The sequence below is a fragment of the Dipteris shenzhenensis genome, chromosome 16, assembly GCF_047967505.1.
Source record: "Dipteris shenzhenensis isolate YYH24624 ecotype China chromosome 16, Dip_SZ_1.0, whole genome shotgun sequence".
Taxonomy (NCBI): domain Eukaryota; kingdom Viridiplantae; phylum Streptophyta; class Polypodiopsida; order Gleicheniales; family Dipteridaceae; genus Dipteris; species Dipteris shenzhenensis.
This window is the reverse complement of record NC_141611.1, coordinates 7,513,903-7,538,246: the sequence shown is the minus strand read 5'-3', so window position 1 is coordinate 7,538,246 and position 24,344 is coordinate 7,513,903. Positions and strand designations below refer to the sequence as shown.

Genomic DNA, 24,344 nt, shown 5'->3' with positions numbered 1-24,344 from the left:
AGGGTCCAAAGTCCCTAGGGGATAACTTTTCTACCAACCCAGTCTATGACACGGTATTGGAAAGTATACATGCATTCCCTCAGAAAACTCTCTGGGCGAACCCTCTATCATCATAAAACCGTGTTCTACCCTAAGCTTGATAGATTCTCATCAGTCATCACTAGCATCTCGTGCATGTACCGCAAGAAATCTTTAGCTCCATCTAGCCGAATACCCTTCAATCCAACCGTCACAAGACACCTGGGTTGATATCCGTACATAAGCATAAATAGGTTGAAACCAGTAGCTGTATGCTTAGCGCTATTATAGGCAAATTCCATCATTGGAATGTACTTTTTCCAATCAGATAGCCTATCGGAGTCGTATGCCCAAAGCATATCTTCCAAAACCTGATTCCCCTTTATGTTTGCCCATCAAACTTAGAATAATCAACGGAACTCCTAGTTAAAGTAGTTCCTAACTTTATAAACACTTCCTGCCAAAAGTGCGCAGCTTCAGATCCCTGTAACTGACTATATCACAAGGCAGCCCATATAGCCTAAACAACTAGTCAACAAATTGATGACCCAATTCAATAGCCCTTACAATTGTCTTTGTCGGTAAAAGTCTAGCCATCTTCATCAATCTATCCACGACAATCCAAATAGCATCATGGCCCCGCTAAGTCCATGGAAATACTTTCCCATTTACTTCCAATGATGTCTAAAGAGGATGTAATAATCCTCCAACCCTAAGGCACTTAGCCTTATTTATGACTGCTAGCATTTTACCACAGTCACTAATCTCGACCTTCATCTTAGGCCACAGAAACGTCCATTTTACCGAGTCGTAGGTTCATTGAATTCCTGGATGACCTGCGGTTCGAGCATTGTCACATTCATATAGGATCCTTTGCATCATTAGAAACACAAACCATTCAATTTCAGAACAGCAAGCCATTCCACCCGCCACCTGAACAAATGGTATGACCCCTCAATCTTGGTCTATTTGTGTGGAGCACCCTATTTGGACCTACTACCAATACCCACCCCAATGACTGTCGGTCCTACAGAGCCCTTTCAAGGAATCATAAAGGTCAGCTCCTATCTCAATAAACTCAAAGAGTTTACCTCACCAATGCGACTCAAAGCATTAAGCAATCTTATTCAAACTACCCACTATCCTTCTGGTACCCAATGTCCATATCAAAGTCTTGCATAAGTTCAGCCCACCACTTGACTTAGGCCTATCACATATGTATTTGATGTACTCATGGCCCATTAATACAACAAACTTGGCTCCATATACATGATGTCTCCAAGTTTTCAAGGCGTAAATAACTGTGTATAATTCACTCTCCTCAATCAACAACCGAATTTGGGTATCACTTAGCTTTTTACTCTAAAAGCTACAGATCAGTCTTCCTTAAATAAAGTTGTGCCTACCTCGAAATCACTAGCATCATCCTTGACCACAAATGGACCGCTAGGATTTGGTAAGACCAATATAGGTGCTTCCTTCACCATTAACTGGAGGGTCTGGAAAGCCTCTTCAAGTTTATCATTCCAGGAGATAGGACTGTTGGACCGAAGTTAAGGAGTCATCTTCGAATAATCTCTCACTAACTTCTAAGGAAGACAATGAATCCTAAGAATGCCCAAAGTTGCCTTATTGTCTGATAAACAAGCTAATCCAACACCTTTTGGATCCTCTCATGGTCAATGCTCATGTCTTCTCAAAAAATTTCATGTCCAAGGTACAAGAGTTCTTTAAAAAGAAGTTGCTCTTAGACTCCTTCGCATATAGCTTCTCACGCTTTAGTGTAAACACAATGTGGATATGCTTGACATGCTCGCAAAGAGAATGGTTGCATACCATAATATTGTCTAAGAATACCACTATAAATTTCCCCATATATTCACAAAAAATATCATTCATTATCTGCTGGAAGGCCGCAAGAGCATTCAAGAGTTTGAAAGTGAGTCCTAAAAACTCATAATGGCCATACCTAGTCCAAAATCCCGTCTTATAGACATCTTTCTCAACTATGCGTATCGGGTGTTAGCCAGTACATAGGTCAATCTTTGTGAAATAGGCAACTCCCGGCAGCCTATCAATCAAGTCATCCGCCCTAGGAAGGGAATATCGGTTCTTGATTATAAATTTATTCAACTTTTTGTAATTTGCACACATCCTCCAATTTCCATCCTCGTGCTTTAATAGCGGTGGAACAGCCTAGGAGGGCAATTTTTATTTTCCTAATCTTCCCAAAGCATAGATACTACTCCAACGGTCGAGATTATCTCATCGCTTCCATCTTACTCATCCCATAAGGTGCCATGCTTATAGGCTCAACCCTTAAAACAAGCTCTATCTGACGATCTACCATCCTAACGGGGTAATAAACCAAGCGGTAACTCAGAAAGGATACACAATAAATTCTGTTTCAATTGCAGCAAGTGCACGTGTTTCCCATGCATCAAATTTGAAGATTCATTCACTGTATTAACCTCATATGCAAAACAGAATGGTATACTACGTAATCAGAACTTGCCATCATATTTATTACTTCCAAAGAATTTACAAGAGGACCGAGTGGGACATCAAAATCACCCTGCAATGCATAGGGTACTCCCCCTTTAAAAGAACCTAACTTGTAAGCCTGGCAGTCCATCTAGAGATTTAGCTTGTGCAACCATTCTTTCCCTAGAATTACATCCACACTGTCTAATTCATAAGCATGTAATCTAGATTATCCAAGTAACACTAAATAGTAAGGGGAATCTGTGTCGCACGTGGACCCCATATTTGCTCACACCTGCTACCATGTCCATCTCATATCAACTCCTCTGTAGACGAGTACTCGGACAAGTGGAGTCTACTCCAAACCTGGATCTCCACCTGTTCACTGTAATCCCTCCATGTTTAGAAAGCCAAAAAAATAAAGTAACCTTTGATTTCTAGAGCCTTCTCCAAAAGACTCGCTGCAAATCAGCTGACACCTGATAACCCTCCCAATAAAGGGCTCTAGAAGGTCTCCAACCTCTACAATTGATGTGGAACCTTCTGACATTACTGACCGTGTAACCAAAAAAAGGAAGACTCCTCTCTTGGTTCCCTGCAACAACTGTGGTGCAGGTGTTGCTTCACTATGCATCTGCAATACCTTTCTTTCTTGCCATTGCTCTCCATCTCCTTAACTTTCTTGAGGGCTGCAACCATGAGTCTAAGCTCTCTTATTTCTTGTTGTAAGTAGTAAATCTGCTCATGTAGATCTGTGCCAATCCTTCACTTGAAAGTCAATGCATATAGGCTGGGTGTTGCTGCAATCGCAGAGTAAGAGGGCTTGCTGCCCGAGGTAGAGGCAAATAGTTTGTCTTGGAAAACTCCATATTGGCCTTCATAAAACTGAAAAACTAGAAAACCCCTTTACAAAGGCTAAACCCCAAGCTGGGCCAAGGGTCCCAGCCCGAGGTAGGTTTGTTCCTGACCTAGAAGCGGCAGTAGCTAGGGTTTTGTATGGCGGTGAAGACCTGGAAGCAACGGGCAGCGACCGGAGACCTCCTCGACAACGAGCTGCTTGGTGGCGACCTAGACCTACTGCTTGGTGACGACGGCCTACTGCTTGGCGATGATGGCCTGCTCAACGAGAAATGGTATGGAAGAGAGAGAGAGAGAGAGAGAGAGAGAGAGAGAGAGAGAGAGAGAACACAGCACTAGGGGGCCAGAAATAAGGGCTGGCTCCCCTCGTAGATCTTTATTGCAATAGAAATCTCTTGTACAAGGTGGCTCACGAGGGAGCGGAGTCTAGGTACAATTCTAAATATACTGAGAGCCTAGATTCCCTTAATTTATAGACTACGGTACCTTCTTTCTAAACGCTGCTCTCCCTACTTTCCAAAAGTCGGAGCTTTCTTGGCTTTCCCAAAAGTGGGCTTTAGAGCTTTTCTTCAAAAAGGGTGCTTTCTTCTAGAAGTGGTATGCCTTTAGCCTACGTAGGCCCTTCATTAAATGGGATGCTATTTATCTTATGCTTTTTCCCTTTAAAAATGCATTAAAGATTGGCCACAACCACAAAACCCCACCAAATTGAGAGATTTTTAGGTCTTGCTTCCTTCTACAGAGGGCAGCTCCTCTTACTAACCTCTTAAAGAAGGATGCTTTAATGTGGTCAAAGGAAGCACAACGCAGTTTCAAAGATCTGAAATTTGCTCTCAGGCATGCACCTGTCTTCGTATGCCTTGATTTTTCACGTCCTTTCATTGTGGAGGCAAATGCCACTGACAAAGGATTGGGGGCTAGTCTGAGGCAAGAACACGGGGTAATAGCCTTTGAAAGCAGGAGGTTTGATGCCAAGGAATTCAATTACGATGTTTATGATCAGGAGATGTTGGCTATCTTGCATGCTTTTAAGAAATGACACCACTATTTATACGGGAGCAAAATTAAGGTGAAAACAGATCATAGGACGCTCCGATTCTTCCTCAGCCAGCCAAATTTATCATATAAGCAAAAAGGTGATTTGCTGCAGTTCAATCCTATGATTTTGGCATTGAGTACAGAAAGAGGACGGTAAATGTGGTTGCAGATGCCTTGTCTAGGATGTGGGCTGTGCAATTTGTATGCTATCTCTACCATATGTATCAAGAGTGTATTCATGGCATTCAGGAAGAGTATATGCAGAATTCTAAGGAAGCTCCCATATTTTCAGATTTGCAGAAGCCTTCTAGCCAGGGTCATCCGGAATTCAAATTGCATAATGGGCTGTTGTAGGATTTATTTAGTGCCAAACTCACAATATAGACAGCTGGTTTTGCAAGAAATGCACTCCTCTCCCATGGCTGGACATGCGGGTGTCTTTAAGACATATGAGAGAATCAAACAGAGCTTTATCTGGGAAGGCATGTGGCGGGATGTGGTTAAGTACGTGGCTGAATGCTTGCCTTGCCAACAGATTTAAGTGGACAGCAAAGTACCCATTAGATCTCTTGCAGCCATTACCCATTCCAAAGGGCAAATGGATGCACATAGAAATGGATTTCATCACAGGATTGCCTTCTACTAAGAAGGGATGGAACAGCATCTATGTTGGGGTGGATACAATGACAAAACACGCCGACTTGACACCCACGAAGACCCATTATTCAGCATCATAGGTTACTTGGCGATTCATTGAGCATGTCTTTAAGCATCATCGCTTTCTTCAAGAAATTGTCAATGAAAAAGATGCAAAATTTATGGGTCACTTTGTTTTCCATGTATCCTTGCTGAAACCACATGTGGGACAGCATATGCATGTCCTACCTGAGTTGCCACCTATGGATGAGGAGGGTCATATCTTCTATGTTCCCAAGCACATTGTGGGTTTCAGAGATCGAGTACTCCACAACAACAGAGTATACATGGAGTACCTCATAAGATGGAAAGGGCTTCCATAGGAAAAACAGTCATGGCAGCAACACGCTTCAAAGGGGGTTCAGGGTTTTGCCCATTTATCCCTTCAAAATAAAGTGCCACATTGGAAAAAAATTATTGTAGTGCCCCTTAGTTATGCAGCCAGTTGCTCGTTTGATCAATTAGCCTATTGCTCGTTGAGGTGTTTGGGTGGGAACTGGCTATTTAAGTGCCATGCAGCCTCGTCCACTTCACACTGCTCAACCCTTGTCGTCTCCGCCACCCTCATCGACTTCACACTGCTCTACCCTCATCTCCACAACCCACTGCTCCACCCTCGTCTCCCACGCTGCTTGTCTCTTACTTAACCCTTTTGTTGCACCTCTACTCCACCCTCAGATCCCCCAAGCATGATGTCCCACCTCCAATTTATTCCGTTCTTATTCCTAGCTGCTGTCTCCAAAGCAGTGGCAATTCTCTAGTCCAATCTGCCTGATCAATCTGCCCTATCAAGTCTATGTGAGATTAGCATTTGAGTCCCACAGGGATGAAGTTTATTTATGGATAGTATATGGTCTACATTCCACCCTTGCGTATCAGCCGGTACATGTAATGTTGAGAGCAAAATTCTATGGGAAGGGATAGCGCTAACTCTAGGTTAGGCTACTCACAAACCCTAGATCCAATCCAAATCTTACATCATCCATTCATAACTAAGCCTTAATTAGCCCTATCAGGGACATAACAATATACCCTCCCACAAACCAACTACGAGAGGGGCTAGATCTAGCTGACCAGCCTACAATTGCCAAACTAGGTGGGTTCTCAAGCCACGCCTAAGTTGGGTCAAGGTCGGGCCCTGGGCTAGGCCAGCCCTGCCATATTTACCTCGTTAGATCAAACATGAGTTGACAAAAAGGTCCATTCAACGGCAAACAACACAGATCTTTATAGGCACGTGCAGCCTCCTCAAAAGCCTATCCTACTACACAAATGTCCTCATTTGGGGGCTCACAAGAAGGGCATCCCCTATTTCAACACAATCTGGTTAGTTGGAATCATAAAAGTGAGAGCTACGCATTTAAGCAAGCATAAAGTGCCTTTTGACTCTAGCTAAGCCAAAGGAAAGTCTAGGAACTACAAAGTGACCACTATGGCCTAGGTAGGATGAATGCATGTGAAAAAACTCCTCGTATCGATGGCCAGCACTTAAAAGGCTCATAGTATTGGTTCAAACTCTCTTCTTCCAATATAAACCTAATTGTCAACATAACGTCATGAGATATCTCAAACAAACCGATTGATAATATTCTGTGTACAGTGTTATAGACAACCAAATTGAAGATATCAGGTCGCATCCAAGCTGATAAAGGGTGGATGAGAATTACTCCTGAACAGAGAGACTTAATAAAAGATTCTTCCTATATGAGATCAAGGAAGAGGCCGGGACCATGCAAAACCGATATCATTCACGCAATCTGGAACTTCCTACGTATCTTCCTATCGGATATTTATCCATTTGTTCTCCGTCAACCTCATCCTCCAATATTGCTTGCAGCTTATCCTATGTTCGGATGTATACTTCTACCCCGTTAGTGGCCAAATGCCCTCTGTCTGTATCACCTTTCCCATGATGATTCTGTGGTGCGATGAAGGGTTTTCCTGTTGTTCCATGGTGAAGCTTCCGAAAGTTGCACAAATTCAAGAGATCCGTGCTTTTAATGGTGCAAGGAAAAATTCAATGTTAAAAATCTACATCTCAGGTGTGTAGGGGTGTAGGAGCCATTTATTAGGTGCCCTTCTATAGATGGTAAACAAGGTTCAATGCTCAGCTTATTCTCAAAATAGTTATCATGCATAACCAGATGACTTATTCCCAGTATGATTATAATTCGTGCTAGTAGACTTTGGAAGCCCAAAATTGTAATGGTGTTCTGGTCGGCAAGAGTACCGTTGCATTTATAATATTTTCGGCTCTTATCTGCTAATACAACGCCAGGGACAATGCGTCCAGGAATACTGGAATCAAGTACCGCCAAAAGAAAGAGGTAACCGAAAAGTATGCCACCCTGCGACAGACAGCAGAGAGATCAAAAGGGGCAAAGGCATACTTACTGAAAGGAAAGACCATAATAAAACAAAAAAGGAATGTTCGCACAATGCATACCGCGGACCACGATGGAAAATCGAGGAGGGGGCAATCCTCTGCCACAGCTCTTAAAAACAAAGACAAACGGGTAGTTTCCATCATCTACGGAGAGATCTGTGAGCTGCAACGAAATTCAAAAATCGCACTGGTGGCTAAGTTACTCATCTATACCGAGAAACTTTTTTTTTTTTTTTTGTGTGTGTGTGTGTGTGTGTGTGTACTTTTCACTAAAAAAAAGTGTATGCGTGTACATATAACTGCACATACTTGGTTCGTACGTGTGTATGTGCATCTATGTACACTTGTCTTTGAGCATACGATTGCACGTATCCGTGTACTATCGTGTCTTATGCATGTGCTATGTCTATGGATAGTATGTGTATGTGTATCTGTATCTGTATGCTAAAAACTAGAATTGTGACAGGCAGCCTTTCTGAATCCTCGCATTTTATCGAATTTTTAAAGGAAAAAAGCAAATGAGGAAGCATGAGACATGACACAAGATCCGCTAGGACCCGATCCTCCCTGCAAATGTCAGGGGTGGTCATTTATTATTGATTTCATGATGTTGATATTTTGGAAGTTGAAGTCCAACAAATACATGAATAAGGCGATACAATAACCGATCCGCCTTGCAGTCTACACAATATTGTCACATGAACTACAATCGTATGAATAAAGGTGTCGATATCTTTTGATCTTGCATCCACCTTGTCTTTCCTTACTTCCCCCTCGCATCGAGAACATGCATCAAAAGAGAGGAATGTTGTAATAATTCAGATTGAAAATAACCAATTTTGAATGGACGAGCACATGAAAATATTTGTATGATAATATATAATATATAATTATTATAACCACATAGTGTGTGGCAGGGAGGCGATGTGCTTCCTTTCCCAAAGAGTTATAATTCAAGAGGGAACGGGCTCTTCCTTGGGTGTCGAGAATATTAACGCCAAGAATATAAACGCAAAGAATAAGCACCAAGAATAAGTCTTGCGAATGGATAAGACACTACCATATCACCTGAATGTCAATAATCATAATTATAGTCAAATGTCGATAAAATCACCATGACTAATACTGTCTTTGCTCCAACTTTTGTTACTGCAAACAAACTAGAACCATCGGGGAACCATCAAGGTGAGAAAGTAGCCTAGGGCTAGCTCTCCCAATCTTCACCTGTCCATCCTCCATGCCCATAGAAAAAGCAACCAAACCTTTGGAATTTGAAGGGCAACATCAATTAACAAGAAGGAAGGAAGCTAGATCACACAACACCAAGCCCCTCTATCTTGCAAGTAGGCTCAAGACCCCCCCCCCCCTCCAAGGCTTTTATATGATGTAACACATGGTTGCTATGTTTGCTTTGCTTCTAAAATTGTGTTTATAGTGTGTGTGTGTGTGTGTGTGTGTGTGTGTGTGCATGGTGGCATATCAGGAAGCCCCTCTCATGGTGGCAGAAGAATCTCCAAATATTATGGAAGTGTAAAATGCCTTTGAAACAAAGACTTTTTCTTTGGAGATGCATGACAGGCACATTGTCAGTGGGAGTCACACTTGCCAAACATCGCATTGCACCATCCACATGTTTACGATGTCAGCCTCCTTCAGAGACTCTCCCTCATTTGCTTTGGCACTGCCAGTGTTCTAGAAACCTCCTCGGAAGGATTTCAGATCATCTTCGACTCCGTTTCCCAAGTCACAGATTTGGGAAACATTTCTGGCTGTTTGGCAGATTTATGAGGTCTTTGTCTCAATACTCACTATTTCTCTATTGGGTGAGATATTGGGCTCTTTCGACAATCTATAGTGAGCATAATTTGGCATACTTGGGTCGGCAGATTCACAAGTCATATGAATCTTTCCGAGCCTCATTGTGGCAATCCTTATATGATGCTTGCCATGAGGGTGATATAGATGCTTCTTGCATAGAGCTTTTCTTTTTATGTTTCTGATCTTTGGGATACTCTCTATTTTGGAGACTTCCCATCTTGTAAATTTATGAGCATATAAATACAGCACTGGATATTACATAAAAAAAAGTGTGTGTGTGCATGCGCGCACGCACGTTTGTCATGTTTTTGTGATTGTATTGACAAATTCTATTATTTTACTTACTATTGTGTTGTGTGTTTGGTTGATGCTATGTGTGCTACTGGGCTTGTTACCATGAGAACTAGGTTTTGTACTATGCTTGTGGTCATTGTATGTTTGTTTAGTTCTTTACGTGCTACTAAGCTTGCTATTGTACATTTGTTTAGCGCTTTGCGTGCTACTAAGCTTGCTATTGTACGCTTGTTTAGTTCTTTGCTAGCTATTGTGTGTTTGTTTGAAGCTACGTTGTATCTCATTTCTTTTCACTAAGCCTCATCCTAGAGACAAAACAAGTCTACTCTCTTTGCTTGGATGGTGGTTGCAAGAACTATGCACCTTTCCATGAATTTTGCACGATTTGAGTTTTGCTTTATAAGTAATTTTATGGATTGAATACCTTCATAAATGTAATGACTATGGATTACATGGAGATGGGCACTTTACAAAGAAATAATAATCTCATTGGACTTGTATTGCTTTAACAATGGTTAGGTTTAATGCCTTCATGGCACACAATTGTTAGGGTCGTATTAGTCATAAGCTTCTCGTTATTGTTGTCCCATAATTTCTAGGAATTTAGTAAGGGTGTTTTTGTAACCCTTAAGGTTGCAAGTTGTGTTGGCTATACTTCTAGTTCAAACCCCTATAGTAAATATTTGCTCTCATCTTAAAAGTTTTGTGGGTTGAAGTTGAATGAATAATTTGGTGGTGTGGAATGAACCTACAAATAAGAAGTGCATCATGATTTTGTAAATAATCAATTTGCAGAACAAATTAAACATGTTTCGCATCAAAACTATTCATATTTAATCATGTCTACTTTTGGAGGAGCTTTATCATGTTTTCTATCCCTCTTACATCAAAGCTATTCCTATGCAATCATGTCTACTATAGAATCTCACATCAATGCATTTGAGTATTTCAAACTCTCCTATGCCTTTGGAATCAGTCTATACATACTTATGAGAAATGTTTTAATTCAAGGCTTGATTAGAGTTGATGCATGATTTTTGAAGCATTTTTTAGTAGTTCTATTTTGCATGTCACCTTCTTTCTTGGGCTACATAGTACTTATCAATTTTCAACTCCATTGTGTTATGAAAGAGGACGAATTACTGCTAGAGAAACGTCTTTTCAGGTTTATATTTTCGTGCAAGCTATGTTGCACATTAAAATCTTTTACATGTTTGTACATTTTGAAGGTTACTTATGGATGATATCAAGACTTGGGGAGTTTTCACATAAAAAGCTTTCCCATAGGTGGTATGATCAACGTTGGCCATGCTAAAATGATGTTAACATTGTGGTTTATGATTTGTTTCTAGATGTAAGATGTAGGTACCTACCTTTTAGGATCGATTTATCCACAACTACATTCATCTCCTACTAGTTGATGAGCTATTGTGTGAGGGACTTCCCAAAGGTGTCACCAAAGGCCAAGGGCCGATGACATGAGAGGTGATGAGTGGGGGTTGTGTGGACCTATGGCATGATACTACACAGTGCAAGGATCGCACTTGTGGGTGCTAGAAGTGATGTGACTTGGAATAGGAAAAGTAAGAACACACTTTAAGAGAAAACTAGGGAAGGAAAACTTTGAGAAAATACTAGGAGAGAACAATGATCATAAAATAGACATTGTAAGAGACTGTAAACATAGAGGAGACTCTATGAATGAGAGCACATCATAGAGTAAAATAAAATCAAGTACACTAGTCCAGCTCAGAGATAGAGCAAGGATAACAATACAATAGTGAAGCTTGTAGCTACAGTCTCTCTATCTCTCCTCTCCATCTCCTTTCAAAAGCTTGTACAAAGAAAGAAAGAAGGAAAGACTGGATCCGATCTCCTCTTGATCTCCCCTCTTCACTCTCACCTCCCCCTAGCTGGAAATCTCCCATCCTTTCTCCTATTGGCTATTTGTTGCACCGTAGCCAACTTCTCCCTAGTTGGAGCATCGTAACTACTTGCTATGCACCACATGTCTCTGACAAGGAGCTTCAGTGCGTGAGATGAAGACATGTAATTACTCCATGTGCATCACCTTTTGTACCACTTGTATCTTTGATAAGGGGCTTTAATGGGTAAGAACTGATAGCAAGGTGGATCGAGTGATATAATGTCCTTGTGAGATGTAACTCATTGACGCACCATGTGCTTGGGTGATAAGATCCACCAAGCCACCAAGTTGACCATGTGACCATGTCCATGGAATGAACCAAATCGACCATGTGACCATGTCCACCCCATGAATGGGTCGAACAAGTGACCATGTACACCGATCCACCAAATGGTCTTGGGTAGGCTCTGTATCCCACAATAGCTCCCCTCCCACTACCATTGATTGTCTTGGTGAATGGACAAGGATGATAGTCAGGTTGAGTGCAGCTCTTTTAAAATATTACCAAGAAAAAGTTATGTTTGCAAAATGGCACTCTGCCTTACAAGTCACAACTGACAAATAAAGCAAAGTGCATAAGAAAGAGCACATCTTACATACAAAAGCTCCAGAGGTAAAGTAGAGAACTGAATAGTAACAATATGTGCTAAAATTTTAAGAAAGCCATATGTACAATTGATAGTCATAGCAAAACAAAGGGTCATGCCCAATACATGTATCTAATTAAGTATCGAGAAGTGGTAGAAACTCTAGAAATGGTGTCATCCTGTTCTTCTTCTTTGATAGTGTCCATGATGTTCCGCAGCTCCTCATACTCTCCCTTGTAGTGGTGGTAGCTTGCTTTGTATAATAAGCAAGCTTATATTGAAGAAGAGCAAGATCTACCTAAAGGGAAAGTAACGGGGTGTGCTCTGTGTCATGTGTCTGCTCCAAGGTAGAGTGCCGCTTCTAGAGTCCACACATTTTTGCTCCCAGGCTACAAGTTGAGTTTGCAAATCAACAAGCTTCTCCTGATATGTAGTGTGTATGGGCAGTAGAGAGTCGTCTTTCTCCTATAGGAGAGTCAGCTCTTGTTGTAGTATAGCTTGTTAGCCTATATGCTTGTGAAACATGGTCTTTGTTTTAGCCTCCCATTCTTTCCTCTCAAGGCATGTTCCACCTTCAGTGCATCCATCTCTGTTTGATGGGTTGCCTCCTTGGTTTGCAATTGTGTTTGCCACTCTTGTGATTGAGCTGCGGTCTCTTTTTCCCTCTCCAACTTCAAGTGCTATTCTTGGGACAATAGCTTAAGTGTATGACATGTAGCATTGAATAGGGCAGCCTCAAGCAATGTGTAAAGGTATTGTCCATGATGTGTTGTTGCAAATGCATGGACCACTTTGCCCAAGCGTATATGCCACTAACGGACATGTGGTTAGCCATATCTATGATCTCCCAAAAGTCCTCAAAAATACTATGTAGACTGTGATCTTTTAGAGGCTCCAAGGCTGCCATCCATGCAAGAGTATCCAAGTTGAGGAAATAGGTGGGATGCCTAGATGCACGAGCATTTGTAGCCAAGGTCTCATGCAAAGGAATGGTGAAATCTAGTCCACATCCTCCTCTTCCAGGTTAATAAAAGACCTTTTCCTCTTGAGTGCCTTCAAAAGTCACCGGTAATCCTCCTCCTGCATTTATACAGTGCGATAGTAGAGAACGACTTTCCCAATGATGAAGCTAGATATTGGGATGGCATATCATTCTCATGAAGTGGGGGGTAGTCACCAGGGACAAGTAAGGGTCCTCCCTCGAAGATGATAGGTCTAAGACAAGTGTCGTTCTAGTACTTAGACTCGCTGTTGGTGTATCTATGACATATGTAGTACGAGGTCTTCGATGAGGCATGAGAGCTGAGGGTTGCCTAAGGTGATAGAGCTATGGGGCTTGCATATCTAAAGAGGAAGCATATGTGCTATAGGCCCATAAATTGCAGCAAGAATGCTAGTGGATCCCATACCCAATGTAAGATTCATATCAAATGAATGGGCTATATGTGTGGAACTCTCTAATCCAAGCTCCATAGGAAAAGTAGATAGAGCTACACATGAAGTATCAACTTGTGAAAGACGAAAGACACTGGAGCAACATGTCCCTCATGAGATAGCCTAGTGGCACAAGTGGTTCCTCTCCCCCATGGACTGTAGAAATAACGGAATCAGTGACCATGCTCACCATCGAGGAAACAACATCGTTCAAGGTGGAATCATCCATGAACACTCAAAGATTAAGCTTTGTCAACTATTAATAGAAAACAGTGAAAAGAATGTATACTCGGATCATTGTCGAAAGACAAAGAGTGATCAAAATAAAGTTTCTCATCAAAGAATAGTATTGAACATTAGAATTGTAGCCCAACTACTTTCCTTCTATTCCCAAACATAGAGAAGAGTGCATCTCCTTCGCATAGAACTTGCCCAAAAGGGAATTCATAGTCTAATTTCTACCAGACAGTAGTCTACTGACTGTTACATATCAAGATACTATTACCAAAAAGATTCCAAAAGGAGTTATAATTGACCATCATGATTCTTGGTAACTGCCACACATATATGACTTTTGGACATTCATGATTACTAGGACTTATGCCTAACCTATGGTGCCTAAATACCCCTCAACACCTGGCACTCCCATTGTTAGCCTTTTTGGAACAAAAATACATAGACTCAAACCCTTAGCTATTGATTACATTGGTACCATTTTTTGTGGCCACGTGCCAGGGCTAGGAACCCATGAAATATAATGTCATCCATGTTGGTTCATACAAAATAAATAAGTAGAACCATGCATGAATGAGCATATTTACACTCCATTGGCATGGAATGGACACATTGCTCCGATCAAGTATAAAGCAATAGGTCGATGAAGCTCCAACATCCACAACATATGTTGGTGTAGGGTCCTCAAAGAAATCCTTGATTTTCCTCTGAATAGTCTGCATTTGACCTCGATCAAACCATTAAAATAGTGAATTTCAAATCAGCTTTAAACCCTTGGCTGAATTCTGATTTTTGTCAATGTCCAGACAATTGTCAAACTAGAATTTGACTGTCAAAATCTTTCCAATAACAAAGTTCAAAAACATTGTGAGAGAGCTAATACAATTCAAAAATATGTTGCCTAGTCAGATTTTGAAAAAGGCATCATAAATAAGAGAAGAGATAGTCGGGGACTATAGTTGGACTATCGGACTATTTGTCCACACGATGCCAACTATCTGATCACTAGATGCTAAATTAAAGATCACAACAAATACCTTAATACTTTTAGAACTTCCCTTTACTAAAATCAGATTGAGAATCCAACTTTTAGACTCTTTCCAACCTTTGGAATGCATCCGACCTTCATCAAATTGCCTGAAACATGTCGAAAATCTTTGCTGAATTTTTGTTTGCTATTTTTCCTTTCCCCAAGCTTTCATTTGCTGTATTTTTTGACCTTGAACACTTTCCAAGTGTCAAAATATTTTTGGTATAAAGTAGAGGTGATTAGGGGACTCCTTGGGGCTCTTATGGATCCATTTTGGGCTCTTATGGCTCTAGGTTAAGTTCCTCATTTTCCCTTCATCTTTCATCCTTTGTATGCCATCTTCCTCAACATAAACATCAACACTGTCTTTGTTTTCGTATGTGTTTCTAAATTTTTTGTTTGTGCTTTTGCACTCAAGTCTTCCCAAACAAATGCATAACATCATCATTTGCATCAAAGTATTCATCTTCAAAATTAGCAAAAGCATAAAAAAATAGGTCGGACATATCATCCTTTAAATGAATTTTGTGTTTGTGATACCACCCCAATGAGTGATTCTTATGGAACATTGCCCTCCTCCTTCCCTTCACCCAATGATTGAGCTGAATTCAATTGCATCTCACAATCTAAAATTTGAATTTCTATCACAACTTTGAGTTGCCTTTCATTTGATTCAAGTAGACCCTTTGAGGCCTCGAACATGTCTAGGAATTCACCAATAAACTGATTATGCTTAAAATAAAGAAGAAACTTCATAATTTCATTATCCTCACCATCAAACAATTGGTCTTCACCCTTCTTTGGGTCTGAATTCTTTTCTTTGCTTACCGCTTCTTCGTCATTCTAAATCTCGACCATCTCTATAGCCCTTTCGTCAATGCCTGTAATTTGGTTGTCTGATATTGCATCATCATCCTTGATGGACAATAGAAACTACTAAATAACTGCATCTTCTTCACACATATGCTTATCAACTTGAACATCACCATCAGAAACATCATGATCTAAAATAGTATCTTCAACATTGACATCAAGCCTTTGGTTCATTTTTTATTTGGGTTGTTAATTCATTTGTTCATCCTCAATAGCAAAAAGATGCAAACATGAGCTTATTGAATAATCCTCAAGATCATCCTCATCAAAAGTTGCAATCTTCAAATAAAGATAAGAAAAATCATTGACTTCATTGCTTTGACATATTTTGGCATGATTGGTTTGAATCGAATTAGGAATATACCCCAAACCTTCCTTGTTATAAGGGCTTCTATAGTCAAGCTCCTCAAAGATTGCATTTGGATGGATTTTCTCTTGCTTCCACATAACATCAATAGCAAAAGATGGTGCAAATGCAAGGCATGCACACTCTTCATATGCCTCTTCATCATCTTCCTTTAGATAGTAATCATCTTTCGAATCTTTGTCATCATCTGACAACTCGTCTTCTTGCTGCTCCATTTGTAGATGAAGAAACCTAGAATTGATTGCATTGCACCTTCCTTGATTTTGAGTTGATTAGAATGGATATTTGGCTACTTAGAATCATTGTTCGACTGTTTTAAGTTGCTGTTTGATTGTTGAAGCTCATTGTCTAACTCTAGTTAGATTGTTATTGGCCTATTGTCCAACTTTTTCAACTAAATGTCCAATTGGGTCTATTCTAAAATATTTGCATCCATTTGATTATGAATAGAAATAGCTAAATTATCATTGCAATTCTTACCATTATCTTTTGAATCATGGTTGGAATCAACTTCCAAATTAAAGTTGGAATTAGAATCATTGTCCTCTTCTTGCCCATATTCGGATTGTAGAATCTAAACCCTTTGTTGAAGCTCTAAGATATTAGCCATATACTAAAGAGATCTCCGATCACCTCTAAGATATTAGCCATATACTAAAGAGATCTCCGATCACCTCTATGGAATTTGATATGCCAAGATTTTGCTTCAACAAGTAGATCAGCATATTTGGCAAGTTTACCCAATAGTTTGTTGACCTTTCAGACTGATCGTGCTTCACATAAAGCTAGAAAGGTTTCATAGAACTTGTCATCCAAAAGTGATGTACAATATTTCCTCCGATGACCATGTCGCTTGCAATCTTTGCACAAATCTAGGTAACAGTCCTTTTCCATATGATTAAAATTTCCAGACAACAAGCAATGCATCCTAGGATTTACACTTCAAGCCAGTCAGAATTTAGAATTTGACATTCGAAACTATGTCATACTGTCTCCCGACAACTGCACACAAGTCGGACCTCAATGCGAGAAGCAAATCTTTTCCATTTCAAAATCCTATCACAAGCCATCATCTTCCTTCAAGTATGGCCAATCCTCTTCATTGTTGCATGATATTATAGTAGGTTGCAAGTGATGTCCATAAGGATGAATCCTTCAAGCTACCACTCTACTCACAAGCATGGCTAGCCTCTACAATGTTCATATGGGCTACCCTCCTGAAAACTTCCTTTTGGGATGCTCTAATAGCCAATTCTTCAAGCTTGGGATGCAAGCTCTTTCTTGAGATGACTGAAGTCTTCATGTAAGAAAGTATCCTTCCTGCTTGCTAAGTCCTTCCATCAAATGTCCTGTTCATCTAGAATAATAGCCTCATTTTTTGAATGCTCTGTATTCTTATAGTGCTGTAGGATGCATCAAGCATGGCCTTGAAGCCTTTCCTCAATAAATAGAAGGCATATTACTTCATCCAACTGACCTATCTTCTTTCTAGATTGTTCATACTTTTGTTAGCTGCTGCATGTATTAGAGGTGATGACCTTCTCGTACTTTCATGTACCATCTTCAAAGGGATTGCAAGAAAATCTATATTAATGTGTCTGTGTAGATCTTATGCATGGAAGGTTTGGTAATCTTACTATTGGACTACTACCATTGTTCTTCATCAACAACTTTAGAAATGCCTACTCTCACCAGTAACGTGCTATAGAGATCACCATCTCACCAAGAACCGAGCTACAGAATTGTCTCTTTGCTCCATGAAAATGCTAGAGAACAAACTTGAGCAAATATATGCAACATTTGCACTCCTTTATCTTCTCTTGTGTCAAGAGTACCGGGCCTCTGCAAGAGTAAACCTCTTTTCTTTTGCATGCCGGACATGGGTGTTGTATGAGTTCTAACTTACGAGAACATTGATCTTTAGACTCTGCTGCTACAATCATTAGCACTGGACTCAATGGCCTTCTTGATCATCACTCGTGATGATGGCCTTCTTCTCATGATATATTATTCTTGATAGTTCATTGTATCCGCATTTGCATCGCAACATCCTCTACAAGTTTTGGAAAACCTAAAGTTTGCCCATTCTCGATGGAATCTTCATCTCCATAATCATGAAGAGGTGCTTGTCTCTGTTGATCATCACCATTGTGGCAATTCAAAAGTTCTCTTCATAGAACCCATGCATAGCTGGATGATGACCACAAGGTAGATTGATGGGGGAGCATTTTCTTTGTTAGAGTGCAATAGCTAACCTCTTCCCTCTGAGGTATAAAACACAACCTTAATCGTGTTTATATTCTGAGCATCCCTTTCTTCCTTTCTTATTATCCCATCAGTGCACCAATGTTGATTCTTCCATATCCTAGGAAGCAAGACAAATGCCATTCTTTAATTAAGTCTCGAAGCTTGGATATGCTACTGTCCTTGGGTGTTGACAGGTGGAAGTTGGTACCCAGAGAGGTGTCCACAGCAATCATCTTCAGATTCTCCATAGCTGTACTTTGGATAACGTTTCTTCGTGTGCCTAGTTTGGATGTGAATAGACACACCCACAATAATATCCACATCCTTGTAACTATCTTTTGACTAGGGCCTCCGCACGCTCCTTGTGATACTCAAAACGGTAGGAGGAAAGTCTAGTAAATGCCAACCTCATGAGCACCCCACAAGAGCCCTCCTTAGGCAATTACATATTTCAAATTTCATTCTCTTAACTTGGAAACTAGATTGAAAGATCTCTTGTTTCTTGCAATTGCATTCACTCAAAGCTGAAGATTAGCTTTCAATCCAAGGCTATTCAACCGTGCGATAGCTCAACCTCTCTCTCTCTCTCTCTCTCTCTCTCTCTCTCTCTCTCTCTCTATAGACTTTACAGATGATAGAGATGTCCTACAAAGGCATCTCAGGGAGGTATTAGTGTATCGGCTCACACCTTTGCTCCTTGTGCTTGGCCACTCCCTTAATTTCTTCTTCTCCGCATCTACAAAGCTTGACAACTAGTCTCCCTGTGAGCAATTAGGCTTCAAGAAAGCTCTAGCACCGCACATATTTGCATTTTTTACAACATAGATTGGTGAGAATTCGACCATAACTCTCATCACATAGAAGATATACAAATTGCTTATGACATGGCTCCCACCAACATGGATAATCTCTACAAGGCTGGGGGTTCATAATCTTCATTCCATATTGCCAAATGTCACATTCTGCACAAGCAAGCGATATAGCAACACTACTTTCTGTATACAGCACCATACTCTTCAATTTTGGCGATTCTCATACTAGTAACAGGCTCATCAACTGCTCCCGGTGAAACCTTTTTCCCATACGCTTCTTGAAACCTTCTCTTTGGAACTACATCAAGATCCTTTCTCCATGATTCTATAATATTCAAAAGACAACACAATAACCGCTTCCCACAACATTTTCCAACTATCCCATTGCCTTAATGACGAGCACCAGTTGAACAAGGATGATATGGATTCTTCAAAAGGCAAGAAGAAATGGGATTACAAACCACAGAGCACGCTTCTCCTCAAGCATCGGCCATAAGATTCATCCTTTGTCATGTGCCCTAGGAATATTTGCAAGATCGTGTCGCATCTTTCAACTAGCCCATCCATTCTTTTATGCTCTTCATGATCTTGGGGTGCATTATTTCCCACAATAGGCATGTCTCTTTCCAAAGTTTTGAAAATGATCGAACCAACTCCAGGATCGCCAAATGTGTTCAAGGTGGAATCATCTCTGAACACTAAAAGAGTAAGCTTTGCCAACTATTAACAGAAAAAAATTAAAGAATGTATAGTCGGAAGACAAAGAGCGATTATCCCCTCTGCATAGAACTTGCCCAAAAGGGAATACATAGTCTAAATCCTGTCAGCAGACTATTACATATCAAGATACAGTTACCAAGAAGATCCCAAAAGAAGTTATAATTGACCATCATGGTTCTTGGTAGTTGCCACACATATATGAGTGTTGACATTCATGATTACTAGGACTTATGCCTAACCTATGGTGCCTAAGTACCCCTCAACAAACACTAAGGCCTACAGATGGGGTCACCAGAGAAGAAGAACTTGTAGGAGCCTCTGGCAAACTGGTGTGACTCACCACCTGTACAAACATTCCCACCAATCGGGTCCTTGTAGAGCATGTAGAAAAGGGACCAACACTAGGAGAGGCATGAAGGGGGGATGGTGCAGGGGTGGATCTAGCACTGAGGGAAAGAGGCATGGATGGTGGAGGTGATAAAGCAATATGGGTAGGGGAGGTGGAAGAAGGTGGAGGGGAATATGTATCCATGCTAATAGGAGAGGGTTGGTGGTGAGATGGGAGATGTGTTGCCACAATAGGAGGAGGGGTAGCTTGCCATTGATGGAGGAGCTAGGTAAGCTGTGGCCCACATGTGCAAGTATGTGTCTAACCTTGGCATTTGCACATATTGGATTGAAAGGTGTAATTGAGAGAGGCGAAGTCAAGAGTAGTAGTGGTGAGAAGGGTGTTTAGTGTAGGGCAAACACTCCTTATGATAAAATAATGGCCAGAAGCAGAATACAGGCATGCCAAAAAATACTTGGCAAGGAACTCTTATCTTTTCTTTCCCCCAATAGCCTTGTAGCAATCTTTCCCCTCGCTATGCTACTTACATCCTACTAGAAGGGATGTAAGAATAAGGGAATCACTTTATATTGGCTCAGTGGGAAGATGCACATATGTTGAGATGGGAAATGCTCACGGAACTTGCAAATCCTTGAAAAACATAGCAACACTTTTCCAAAATACGCACAAACTCTCAAAACTCACAAATGGAAGAGATAGAATAAGTGTGCTGGGTACAATCTCCCCCCATAAGTGTGGTGCTCTCCTTCCACCACCTATCTATTTATGTATATTCCCCAAAAAGCTTTCGAGCAAGAATCATACAAAAGCCCTTGTGCTTTCCTCCATACACCCTTTTACAAAAAGCCCATCCACCTTCTAGAATAGCTGGCTTTTTCTAAAAATAAAGCTTTTTCTAACTTTAATTTATACACTTAGCCAAGCCACTAATATTCCAAAATTCAAATATGTACATAAGTTTTTGTAATATAAAAAATTAGGCATAAGCCTTATTCATCCTCGCATCACTACAATTGCGCCTACGCACCCAAAATATGGCAAATCATGCTTGCCAGATGCCATTGCCCGATCAATTACTTTTCCCCTGGATTCACACAATCAATAGTAATGAAATATTTCAAGCATAAGATAACCTTGGAATTAATCACCACAATCAATCAACCTTTCAGTATTATAGCAATGTGAAATCAATAAATCGTACAAATGGTGCACACATGCTACAAATACCGTCATTGTGTAAGTGGTACACACAATGCTACACACTCATATAGCTGCAGTTGTATATCCAACCATGTAGCAGCACACATGCATCACTACAAAACAGTGAGCACACATGCATCAGCTGCGCGACAAAAATGTTGGATTCACTAAACTAAATACTGAAGTCCTGATTAAATTAATGGGATAATTCCAATTCTCGTAACATCCCTCTTGCTTGAAATTGCAATTGCCCTCAATTGTGCGACAAAAAAGTAGTCAATAAATCAGGGTAGTGGCGAAAATATCACTTGGGCATCCACTTAGCATCCTCAACGGGGTGGTTCTTAAATGTAAGAAGATAAATAGGATACGAGTTTCCACATCTCATTTGAGTGATTTGTTGATCAATGATCTAGTCTGGCTCTAGTCTGGCTCTAAGAGCTAGGTCTCTCCTTGACGCAATGATGCATCGTTTAAAATAGGTCAAACTGGTGGGTCTCCATGGAAAGGTTTCAAGAGGTGCACATGAAAAGAATTATGAATTTTCCAATCGGGTGGTAATTTGAGCCGATAGGCATTGTCATTAATGCGCTCCAAAACTTTAAAGGGACCATAGTATTTAGGGGCAAACTTAACTATAGGGTGTGTCTCAATACTCTTAAGTTTGCACTTCTCAATACGTAACATGACTAGGTCACCTTCAACAAATACAACTTTCTTTCTACCCTTGTTTGCACGTGCAGTATACACAGCTTAATCATGCTCAATATTCTTTTTGACAGTAGTCAAAATGCTAGAGAAATCTTCAGTAAATTGATTAGCAGCCTCTATTTGGTGCTTAAGGCGGGTCAATGGAGTAGGAATGGTCTTTCCATAGACAATTTGGAATGGAGATTTGCTTGTAGCAAAGTCCTTAGTATTGTTGTAGGCAAATTGTAATATGTGTATAAATTTGTCCCATTTTCCCGACTGACCAGACACGTAAGCACGTAACATGTCACAAATAGTATTTTGTGTGACCTCGGTTTGGCCATTAGACTTGGGATTAGAAGCAGTGGAAAAATCTAACTTCGTACGAAGATTGTCAAGGAGTGCAGTCCAAAAGTTACTACAAAATTCACTATCCCAGTTTGACACGATTACTTTTGGAAGACCATGGTGTATAAGATGTGTTTGATGAACAAATGAGCAGCCTGAACTACGGTCAAGGTCTTCTTACAAGGAATAAAGTAAGCCTACTTTGCTAAATCTATCAATGATAGTCCAAATCATATCAAAACCTTAGCTAGTTGTAGGAAATCTAGTAATAAAGTCCATAGAAATCTGCTCCCATGGGCCATCAGGAATTAGTAAAGGCATAAGTAAACCTTGATATTTGCCCTTGTAGCTCTTGACTTTTTGACAAATAAGACATTGTACAACAAAAGTTGCAACATCAACTTTAAGCTTAGGTTAGGAAAAATCTTGAATTACAGTCTGATACGTAGCAACGATGCCTCTATGTCCCATGTAGGGTGGCCGATGTATCTCTTCTAGTACCAAGCGTCGAAATGGTGCAGTGACACACAAGCGCTTTTTATAGGCTCATGGAACCTACAAATCCTTGAAAAACATAGCAACACTTCAAAAATATGCACAAACTCTCAAAACTCACAAACAGAAGAGACAGAATAAGCGTGCTAGGTACAATCTCCCACCATAGGTGTGGTGTTCTCCTTCCACCACCTATGTATTTATGTATATTCCCCAAAAAGCTTTCGAGCAAGAATCATACAAAAGCCCTTGTGCTTTCCTCCATACACTCTTTTACAAAAAGCCCATCCACCTTCTAGAATAGCTGGCTTTTTCTAAAAATAAAGCTTTTTCTAACTTTAGTTTATACACTTAGCCAAGCCACTAATATTCTAAAATTCAAATATGTACATAAGCTTTTGTAATATCAAAAATTAGGCATAAGCCTTATTCATTCCCGCATCACTGGAGTTGCACCTATGTGCCCAAAATATGGTGAATCATGCTTGCTAGATGCCATCGCCTGATCACTTACTTTTCCCTTGGATTCACACGATCAATAGTAATGAAATATTTCAAGCATAAGATAACCTTGGAATTAATCACCACAATCAATCAACCTTTCAGTATTATAGCAACACGAAATCAATAAATCACAGATGTATGGTGTACACATGCAACACATACATGAGTTTCAAGTGGGCTATGTGGTCCTCCTATATTTGAGTAACTTCTTGAAGCACGAACCCAAGTTTGTTAGCAAAAAAAAAGTCCCTTTCTTCATTTCCAAGCTTATTTCTAGTGGTGCCATCGTTTACTTAGCCACTTTGAGTGGAAAAATGCTTCTTGCCCCAGTGAATGGTTCAAGAGTGAAGTAGTATCACACTCACTAAACACCTCTCTTTCACAATTATGTATGACTATTTTCCAAAAAAAATTATTGGGGCTTTTCATTAAGTTGGTTTTCAAGTTCGCTTGGTTTCTCAGCATAGTTTTTGGGGATTTGACTCTTGATTAGGAATTAGTCCCAACATGGGTACGCCTACATCTACTTCAAGTCACAAAGTCACTCTTGGTCCTAGGATAGAGCATGACTTAATCACTATAGTGCTTCAAGAACACAAAGAATGGCTTGGTAACACTTAGTGCCAAGACCCAGAATAACTCGGTCACCCATGGTGCTTCAAGACATATCATGACTCAGTCACTCTAGGTGAACCAAGACATGACATAACGTAGTCACCCCTTCAGTTTGCCGACATACAACACCTTGGTCACCTTCAAGCTCAATAGACGATCCACATGGTCATTTGATGTTTAGGAATGTTTGTGGTGTCATAGGGACATGTTAGCTTGGTGTTCCCTTGGTTTTGGTGGATATGGACACAAAGGATTGGTGTCACCTAGGTTCGGTGGTGGGCATAGAAGGAGGCATGGTGTCACTTAGGTTTTGGTGTCCC

At 40.4% G+C, this 24,344-nt stretch overlaps 1 protein-coding gene across 1 annotated transcript in view; it reads right to left on the bottom strand.

Moving 5' to 3' along the window:
- Positions 1 to 7,728, bottom strand: part of FK (Ergosterol biosynthesis ERG4/ERG24 family) — a 110,259-nt gene extending 102,531 nt beyond the window's left edge. The window contains exons 1-2 of the mRNA XM_087387090.1: positions 7,541 to 7,728; positions 7,325 to 7,442 (exon numbers count right to left, since the gene is read on the bottom strand). Of these exons, the coding sequence (XP_087243216.1) occupies positions 7,325 to 7,442; positions 7,541 to 7,624 (202 nt within the window). The 5' untranslated portion in view covers positions 7,625 to 7,728. The remainder of the gene's footprint in view (positions 1 to 7,324; positions 7,443 to 7,540) is intronic.
- Positions 7,729 to 24,344: the final 16,616 nt, after the last annotated feature.